The sequence below is a fragment of the Castanea sativa genome, chromosome 3 (genome assembly GCF_040712315.1).
Source record: "Castanea sativa cultivar Marrone di Chiusa Pesio chromosome 3, ASM4071231v1".
NCBI lineage: Eukaryota > Viridiplantae > Streptophyta > Magnoliopsida > Fagales > Fagaceae > Castanea > Castanea sativa.
The window spans coordinates 53,196,805-53,206,987 of record NC_134015.1 but is presented as its reverse complement, the minus strand read 5'-3'; the positions used below and the strand labels follow the sequence as shown (position 1 = coordinate 53,206,987).

Sequence of the window (10,183 nt, the reverse complement as noted above, 5' to 3'; positions counted from 1 at the left end):
ATAGAGAGTTAAAAGTGTGTCTACTTGTTTAGATCCATTATCATCGTGGGAGATGTGTGGAGTTAATGAAGAAAATTGAGCGAATTTCGAGGAATTCTCCCCAAATCCTAGAATGATTGATCGTGGTTTGATTGTGTAAAGCTCTTAGAGAATTCTTCTGAAATTTACTAAGTGTCGTATGGTTGTCTATACCCTTGTGAGCTATGGACAATCATCCTTGGTCGTTCATAACCTTTGCGAGCCATGGATGACCATCCTAATTTGGATGGTTGTAATATTTATTTAATAAGCTAGAAAAGGCTCTTACACTATAAGACATTGCGCGGCACCATCGTCCTCCACCTCTCGCCATATGTATTCAAAGTCATTTATTTTTAATATCGCGACACCCTCTCATTGGTTGGGAATCCGGGACTTCCTAATAATTTCTCTTATTGTATACCTGAGATCTAATAACTCGTATTCCTCAAATATCTCACAAAACTTTTAAACCTATAAATTTTCTAATATTTTCCCTTATCAAACTTCTTTAAATATCAAGTTGTGTTGTTTTAGAATTGTAAGTGATACCAATGTTTTTTATGTTCCATCTTCCTTAAAAAAGTGTGAGAATCAAATCATGCCAAATATGCACATGATAATAATCATTTTTTGATATTTTGTAAATTATATATATAATACCAAAACTTAGAGAAAATTCAACCAGATTCTAAATTGGATTTCAATTGAGATTCAATTTTGTGCCACGTGTCCAATCATTGTTTTAATATTTTGTAAAATTACTTTAACTTAATCAATGCACACCAAATAAAACTTTCTTGATGAATGCACCCCATATAAGACTAAACTGCTATTTGAAACCAATTATTATAGTAGATTATAAAACTATTTAAATAAATAATGAATATCCTTATTGAAACTTTTGATAATTCTCATTTAATCAAAATTGCAATTTAATTTTATTAAAATATATTTCTTGAATCTTTCAAAAGAAGCTTTAGGGGTAACAACAATTTAACTGTGGAAAATATCATTCAGGAGTTCCATGGGCTTCCTATCCCTAAATATAGGCATATCCAACCATGAGATAGAAGAGGCAGTTTTCCAGATGGGTCCTTACAAAGCTCCTAGACCTGATGGCATCCTTGTTTTCTTTTTCCAAAATTTTTAAGGGATTGCCAAGACTGATGTGTGCAATGTTGTCCAAGCTTTTTTCCACTCTGGCTCCCTCCTTAAGGTCCTTAATCAAACCTTCATTACTCTCATACCAAAAATTCCAAACCCAAAAGAGGTTTATCATTTTAGGCCAATCAGTTTATGCAATGTGTTTTATAAAATTATTTCAAAGGTCCTTGTAAATAGACTAAAGCCTATTATGGATAGCATTATCACTCCTTATCAAAATGCTCTCATTATGGGTAGGAATATTTCTAATAATATACTATTGGCCCGTGAAATCATTGATGTGGTTAGGAAAAAGAAGGGGAGGAGAGATAGGTTTGGAGTTTTGAAAATTGACATGTCCAAGGCCTATGATAGAGTCAATTGGAATTTTTTGAAGGCAGTCCTCACTGTTATGAACTTTGATTCCAAATGGATTAATTGGATTATGGAGGGTGTATCTTCAGTAGAGTATACTTTATTGATAAATGGAAGTATGACAAGGTCCTTTAAGTCATCCAAGGTTTAAGACAAGGAGACCCTTTATCTCCTTATCTTTTCCTTTTATGTGCAAATATTCGATCCATTTCTTTAACTCAATCTGAGGATCTTTAGAAAATCAAAGGAATCAAAGTTGGTAGGAATGGTCTCTCATTCTCCTATTTACTGTTTGCTAATGATTCTTTGTTGTTTTTTAGAAAGGATAACAATTTTGTTCAAAATCTTCAACTCCATTTCAGGTCAATCCATCAATCTAGCCAAATTTGATGTGTTTTGCTCACCAAACATGCCTAAGGAGGAAAAAATATGCCTTGTCAAAACTCTTCAGGTCAATCTGGTTCAACATCCTAACAAGTACCTGGGTGTTCGATTCAAGTTGAGAGGTAATAGAATTGCTAATTTTTAATTTCTTGTTGATAAACTTAAAGCAAAAATTCAAGGATGAAAAATGAAACTCCTTTCTTAAGCTGGTAGAACAACATTAATAGCCTCTGTTTTGCAATCTCTTCCTTTATATTCCTTTTTCATGCTTTAAAGTTCTAGACCATGTTTGTAACAAAATGGATTCTATTAGTCGTGCATTTTGGCGGGGTCATGAACATGATGAGAATATGCTTCATTTACTTAATTGGGATAGGATCAGTCGGCCTAAGGGGAGAGGTGGGTTGGGAATTAAGAAATTCAACTACATGAATCAAGCTATGCTAAATAAACAATATTGGAGAATTTGTCATAATCCCCAATCCCTGCTAGCTAAAACCTTTAAGGCCAAGTACTTTCCTACCTGTTCTATTCATGACTATAGGTCTAAGCCTCATCACTCATGGGTTTGGAGAATATCATTAAATAGGAAAATCATGTTTTAAGGGTATGAAAGTGGAGAGTTGGGGATTGGTACAATATTCCTCTCAATCATATGTACTGGTTTCCTCATTCAACTTTAAATTTATCACAGCATCATCTACCTACAGGTACTGTGGGGGATTTGATTGACCACAATACTAGAAGTTGGAAAGTAGATTTGGTTAGAAGGTTGTATCCGTTTTCTCAAGCCTTGCAAATTCTTCAAATTCCAATTTCTAAGACAAATTTTGTACTCGATAAGCTTCTTTGGAGGTTCTCTAAGAATGGGGAGTACCAAGTGAAGAAAGCTTATGAGCTTTTAACTAGAGATGATTCAAGTCATCCTAGATATTTTCAAGCTAATATGGGATGGTGGAGAACCTTTTGGAAAATCAAAGTGCCTCTAAAAATTAGTACTTTCATTTGGAAACTACTCCACAACTGTCTTCCTACTTTCCTTAATCTTCATGCCAGAGGTATATCATCTTCAAAATTGTGTCCACTGTGCAATGAGGAGGAAGAGAGTCATACTCACCTTTTTCTTCATTACCCTTTTGCAAGAGCTTGTTGGCACGGGTCTACTTTGGCTTTACACACGTCTGAATTCATCATTTTATCTATGCAACAATGGTTGAAGCATTTACTTTCAAGAAATATTCAGAACGGTTCAGATTCTATGAATTTTTGCAGGATGTTTTTGTCATTCTTTGGACAATCTAGACTTACAGGAATAGGGTGGTTCATCAAGGACTGAACCCGAATCCAGTGGAAGTTATTTTAACAGCTCAAACCTTCTCTTGTAGGTACAGGGACTCTCTCTCTCAAGGTGTAGCACCTCAGCAAACAAAGAAGGCAGATGCACCAGAGCAGAGGGGCAAGCTGCAGCAGGGGACTAGCAACGAATAATCAAGCTTGCAAGAGCTAGAAGTAGGAGACCATATAGAAATGGCACTGTTTATAAAGCTCTAACAATTCAAGGAGAAAGGGTATTTTTTGGAGTGAATAGTAGCAATGCTTGAACATCAATTGGGGTACTGTTGGAGGCTGTGGTTGAAGCTGGTCTGGCAACAAAGGACCAAGGTTTTCACCATGTTTTGTATCTCACTGACAGCAAGAAACTTATGCAGACTTTCAAGATGAAAACAACATCGGATTGGCTTGATAGTACTAGACTAGCTGATCTTAGTTTTTTGTCTAACTCTGGTTTTCATTGTAATGTGCTTTGTGTACCCCATGTAGTTGTTAAAGAGCCTTGGTCTGTAGCTAAATTGGCAACCCGTGTGCCAATTCATTTTTGTTGGTTTTCTCCAATTGCTGCTGGTATGATGTAACTTGTACTGTGTATATGTTTTCTCCTATGAATGGTATGGAAAAAAAAAAACAGAGTGGAAGTACAATATATACAACAAAATATTGTGGTAGATTATAAAATAATAATTTTTTTAATAAAAATTTTGGAATAGAATTTTAATCAAAATATATTTTTTTCAAAACTTCTTGAAATTTTGCAAATAAAAAAAAATTCATCTTAATTTTAATATACAATAACAAGAGTATTTTAAATTAAACTCGAGAATAGTTCATAAACTCAATTTTACATTAGAATAATTATTGGTTCAAATTTGCTATAAAGAGGTACTATACAAATTATCTTTTTAAAAAAAATTATATAAACAATCAAAGATATATAATGGTTCCCATTAAAAAAAAAAAATGTAACGGTCTTCCTTAAAAGAAAAAAAAGATATTTAACGGTCAGAATTATTTGTAAAAAGTTGGGTTTTCAGTCAATTATTTAAATTTATTATTTAATAATTCAAAATTAATAAAAATAACAAATTTAAAACATAATATATTATATTTTTAAAAATGATTAGTAGTAGGGCTAAATTGGATCGAGTTAGATAGATTGAAAATTTTTCAACCAAGTTTTTTTTTTTTTTTTTTTTTTGAGAGGATTTTTCAACCAAGCTCGGATTGACTTGGGTCGATGAGTCAATACAATGATACATTATGGGTTATTTTATTGCTGGGCCGAAAATTAAACTCTATGAAAAGTAGGTGTAAGCCCATACCACTCTTTGAATTGTTGCTAGGGTTAGGGGTTAAGGGTTTAATATAAGCAAGAAAAGGCTCTTACACCGTAAGATATTGCGCGGCGCCATCGTCCTCCACCTCTCTTCATTTGAATTCAGATCGTTTAACCAGAGAACAGTACGGCTTAACTCACACCATGGTCCACGTTGCCTTTTACCGAAACTGTAAGCCTCTTTCTCTCTCCATTTTCTATTGCTAATATGATCAATGCTTGTGTTTCTTCAATCAATTAGTAATGTTTTTCTGCGTGTTTTTTTTTTTTTTTTTGGCATTTATATGATTGTATTGATGAAACTTGAGAAAACCCACTTTGCGTTTTGCATATTCATGATTGTTTTGATGAAACCTGGAAAACCCGTTTCGGGATTTACATTTTTGATGCTTTGTCTTTTGCATCTTCATGATTGTTTTGATGAAACCTGAAAAACCCACTTTGAGTTTTGCATTTTGATGCTTTTTTCTTCTGCGTATGCACTGTTGATTTGATGAAACTTGAGAAACCCACTTTGCGTTTGCATTTGATTTTTGAGTAATTTATGTAAATAGATGGGAAAACCTTTAAGAAGCCGAGACGTCCCTATGAGAAGGAGCGTCTGGATGCGGAGTTGAAGCTGGTGGGAGAGTATGGGCTGAGGTGTAAGAGAGAGCTGTGGAGAGTACAGTATGCTCTGAGTCGAATTCGTAACAATGCTAGAATGCTGTTGACCCTGGATGAGAAGAACTCACGTCGTATTTTTGAGGGTGAAGCCCTTCTGAGGAGGATGAACAGGTACGGGTTACTGGATGAGAGCCAGAACAAGCTTGATTATGTGTTGGCACTCACTGTTGAGAACTTTCTGGAGCGACGTTTACAGACCCTGGTGTTCAAGTCTGGTATGGCCAAGTCCATTCACCACGCCAGAGTGCTTATCAGACAGAAGCATATTAGGTATATGAATACTTTATTATCTTTAGCTTACTGTGAAACATAACTATTATGATCAATGCTTTATGCGTCTTCGCTCAATAAGTGAGATTATGCTTTGTATTTTCCATAGTAGTAAGTGGATATGTTTTTTTTTTTTGAGTTCATTTTATGGATATTTACTCGTTAGAGGTAAAATAAAACTATTAAAAGTTGTAGAAAAGTTTATGTTAATATAGGAGGTGACAATATATGATTTTGGATATGTTAGATAGAATGGTAGAGAAAATATGTGTGCACAATTCTTTAGTTGACTCCATAGTTTTGCTACCAAGGCTTTATTATTGTTGTTGTTTTTCTTCTTCTTCTTCTTCTTCTTCTTCTTCGTTATTTGGTTTTGCAATTAGTTTCAAATTTATTTGAAGAGAAATGATCTGTCCACAACATTTTCACAACATTTTTACAACAAATCCTAAGTGGCAAGTTGTTACTGGTTGCTATTATTGGGGCAAAAAAGTAATATTAGTGTTAGGTTCAAATATGAGCCAATAACAACTAACTACTTGTGATTTATTGTAAAAATGTTGTGGATGTAGCATCTCTCTTATTTGAATCATTGTTTGAGGAGTCTCCTAATTATTTATTCAATGCCATAAAATACTACAATATGGCCAACACGGATTTGTGAAATTGAATTTTGCTTGATGCTGGTTAGAGACAGATTCTCACCTAACGAAGATAGAGTTTAACGTAACAGGTGAATGTTCAAGGTTCTGATTAGTGCAATGTTTGATTTTGAAAAGGTGATTTGGATATTTGGCATGGAGCTAAATTTAAAACTTAAATAAAAGAGGTAAGAAAAGAAAAGAAACGAAAGCTAGTTAACTTAATAGGATGACAAGATGACATTGGCTTTTTCTTTACCATTTGTAAAGGAAGCTATTGCAGGATTAGGATTTGGAATCTTTTGTGATTGTGGTACTTTTGGTTGATCTGAACACTACTTCCACCTTATTGGAATTTATGAACATTAACCGTTGTAGGCCCATTTATCTTGCTGAGTGGCATGTTCCAAATATTGCCAAGGGTTTGGCATTTAAAGGTGAAAATAAATTTCATAGTGGGTTCAATCAGGCACTCTGTCACAAGGACAAAAGAAAATTTTGAGCATGGTCCTTAATGCTAATGTTTGTTGGCTGTCAATTATAGAGTGGGGCCTTTTGTATTTGACTAATCATCTCGTTAAGCCCTTGATCTGACTTCTGAGGATGAAATGAATTCAGGGAAGTTTGGAGAATTAGAGTTTCCGAATCAAATAAAAATCACAAGTGAAGTTGGCCATTAGAAGATAGTGCATGAACTCTTATATTTAGTTTAGTGATTTATAGGGCCTTTTTGGTACCCCATTTTGAAAATGTTCTTCATGACTTAAAGAACAAAATGCGTGAGGTGCATTAATTATTTTTATTTTAAATCTTATCTAAATTTTACTATCTGAACTCCCAAATTGAAAACATCGTTTATGTATTTTCTTTTTTTGTTTTCAGTCCTCTCTCTCTCTCTCTCTCTCTCTCTCTCTAAGTTGTCCATCTTCTGTTGTTGATGGTTGTGGGTTGCCATTGTGTCTTTGGGTCTTTGTTGATGCTCGTGGGTTGTGGGAGCCACAAGCCATGCTGCTAGCAAGTCTAGCGAAGTGGAGCCATGACTCAAGATTTGAACCGCAGCCACACTGCCAGCTCTCTCTATCTCTCCCCAAGGATGGGCGTGCCTGAAATTAATTGGGTTCCTTTTAATTTTTTGGCTCGGGGAGTAAATTCTTTTGGGTGCTGGTTCTTTGAGTTCTCTTTGTGGGTTTTGTTGAGTCCCTTTTGTAATTTTGTAACATGGGTGTTGCTAGTTCTGATTTAGTTGGGTGGGTGGTCATGCAGTGGTGGTGGGCTTGGGTGTTGTCGACTGTGATGATTTAGGGGAAAAGAAAAGAAAAAAAGCTAGGAATAGAAACACAGCAAACAGATTCATCATTTTCTTGGGGTGGGAGAACACATCAAACAAATTTTACATTTGAGGACATTGAGTGACCCCTTGATCAATTAAAGACCTTGTTAATTTGTATGTTTGAATGGTCTTGTGCATGGGGTTATTCTCATTGTAATTTCATTTATGAGTTCCAAGGCTCACTTAGATTCCTGTGTGATTCTTCATAATTTTTTAGTTACTTTGTGTTCATCATCGTGAACATGAAGTAGTCTTCTATTCAATAAAATATTATTACTTATAAAAAAAAACAAATTTTGAGAAAAATTCTCAAAACATAGTTTTCAGTGATTTTTCTTAACAAAAGAGACCCTTGGTATCCATTTTTTAATTTTATTCTTAAAAATGTTAGAATTGTCTGTTTGAAATTCTGTAGATCCGAGTGGACCTTAATATTATGTTGGTTGTCAAGTTAGACATTGTGAGGATCTCAAGTCTCGATTATGTTCTTGGGATGACCAGTTAATTGTGAGTAAATATAAATGCAGCAAAAGCCAGGAGATTTTACTCTTGCAGTGCTTCTTGTTATAGAAGTGCACGAGGTACTAGTTCTTATTGGGTAGCTGAAGTGTTTTGGTAGTTTTGATGTGTTGTGCTAAATAAGCCTGATTCTTGCTGGTGTCTCACACTTCAATTGGCTGCCCATCACTAAAGCATTCTGATCAATTTGTGCACTATTCCTTTTCCTGCTTTCTACTTGTTTCATTCTGGCACTCTTAAAGTTGTCCCTATTGGCCAGGTTTAGTTCTTTTGGGGGGATGGTTGTTGCTTATTGCTCGGGCTGAGGTTGTGCGCTCATCTTTTGTGTCGAGAGGCACCTCACCCTGCAGCTTACTTGTTTAGTAGGCTTGAATAGGATATTGTCGATGCGGCCATTTAGGTTTGCTCTAGGTTTGAAGAATAAATTTCCCAGGTTTGGCAGGTCAATTCCCGTGGGACTACACAATGCTTTTTATTCAGATTGATTTCCTAAATGAAGGGCTTGATTAGTAATGGCTACTTCAGAGGAGCATGATGGCATTTTCCCCCCCTTTATTACATTTTGAGGCATGTTGCATTAACTAGAGTCTTGGCCCCTTATCTTTCCATTGCTTTCCTCATGGGCACATCCTTTTGTGATCAAATGGCAGTTTATTGACTTGAATTGCCTTTGAAAATTTGTCTCTCTGTGATCAGCTCTCAGGTTGCCAAGGATAGACTGTGATTGGTGAGATAATATTAACTTATTTTGGCATTGTCAGGGTCGGGAGACAGGTGGTCAATATTCCCTCATTTATGGTTAGGGTGGACTCACAGAAGCACATTGATTTTTCATTGAATAGTCCTTTCGGTGGTGGACGCCCTGGGAGAGTGAAGCGCAGGAACCAAAAGGCAGCTGCGAAGAAGGCTGCTGGTGGAGATGGAGGAGACGAAGATGAGGAAGAGTAAGCTGAACTTTAGATATAAGACGATAATGATCGTCATTTCTTTTTCAAACTACGACTGGCCTTTTTGAGAAGGCTATGTCAGTTGAGTTTTGTTTTGCTATTTTCTTCATTATTCTTGAGAATATGTTGGTTTTGCATATTATTTGATACTAGGTACGTGAGAATTTTCTTGGGTTCATGCTTAAAATGTCACTTTTTCCTCAGTATATAATCCATCACCAATGCAGCACATTTTTTCAAAAGGACATCTAATCTCTGGACATCGATGGTTATGAACTAATAATTAATCCTTGTAGTTAATTATATTCATGGCTCCGCAAAGATTTTGACCCGCCTGTATGAACCTCTTTGCCCTTTGAATATGATCGCCCAAAGGTTTATCTCGCATTCTGCATCAGTCTGGATGTGGAACCCGTGCTTCTCTCCTCACCTAGAATACTTTTTGGGATATGCATGCATCTGCCAAAATGAGCATATACTGGTAGAAGAAATTTGGCATGATTGTGATAGAGCTTGAGGGAATGCTTAGCCACTAGGAAGATCGTGATACATAACAAATTCTTGGCCATGCTAACCTGAGCCTGGACATTCCCTTTGAATCCCCGTAAGCGGTGAGCAATGAGGGACTCTCGAGAAACATTGAGCTCTTGTGAATCAATTGGGTAATAAAGAGTTTCACGTTCACTTTTATCTTTGTGAAGAAGCTTGGATAGATTAATGGCCCTCCGGTAGAAATTGCTTTTGCTGAAAGCTGGTCAGCTTTTAGACATTGTGAAGTACTCTAGTTTGCCCATTTCATCACCGAAATTACTGGTCATGAAAAGCTTCAGCCATAGTTATACAAGCATAATAATCAATTTGACAAAAGTAATGTTAATTAGCATTGTTAAAGATAATGGAACTTTCTGATTTTTTTTTTTTTTTTAAAGAAAGATATTCTCCATTGAGCTTTGTAAGTTTTGAGATTTATAGTGGATATTCATTGGTTTGGTGAAACGAACCATAAAAGGCCAATTTAGGTGGGCTGAAGTGTCTAATGTTTTGTATATATCTCTCAAATATTTCTTCCAAATTCAAGTTGATTATGGTTACTCTCTTCCTCAAGGGTGAATCAATTTCCAATGGACAGTAGGGATAGGATAATGACAATAATAACAATAAGTAAAATGAAAATCTTGATACTTAATAAGTTGAGATGTTAGTTTTATACTCAATC

General features: G+C 35.5%; 2 protein-coding genes across 2 annotated transcripts; both read left to right on the top strand.

Annotated features, from left to right (window-relative positions):
• The first annotated feature begins 1,375 nt into the window (after positions 1 to 1,375).
• LOC142629156 (uncharacterized) lies at positions 1,376 to 3,259 on the top strand. The gene is made up of 4 exons (XM_075803137.1): positions 1,376 to 1,655; positions 1,860 to 2,045; positions 2,200 to 2,322; positions 2,634 to 3,259. The coding sequence occupies exons 1-4, from the start codon at positions 1,376 to 1,378 to the stop codon at positions 3,257 to 3,259; spliced, it is 1,215 nt and encodes a 404-aa protein (XP_075659252.1).
• Positions 3,260 to 4,536: 1,277 nt separating this feature from the next.
• On the top strand, positions 4,537 to 9,145 carry LOC142627729 (small ribosomal subunit protein uS4y-like). Its single transcript, XM_075801593.1, has 3 exons — positions 4,537 to 4,766; positions 5,149 to 5,530; positions 8,782 to 9,145. Exons 1-3 carry the CDS (start codon positions 4,739 to 4,741, stop codon positions 8,966 to 8,968), a joined length of 597 nt encoding a protein of 198 aa, XP_075657708.1. The 5' UTR covers positions 4,537 to 4,738; the 3' UTR covers positions 8,969 to 9,145.
• Positions 9,146 to 10,183: the final 1,038 nt, after the last annotated feature.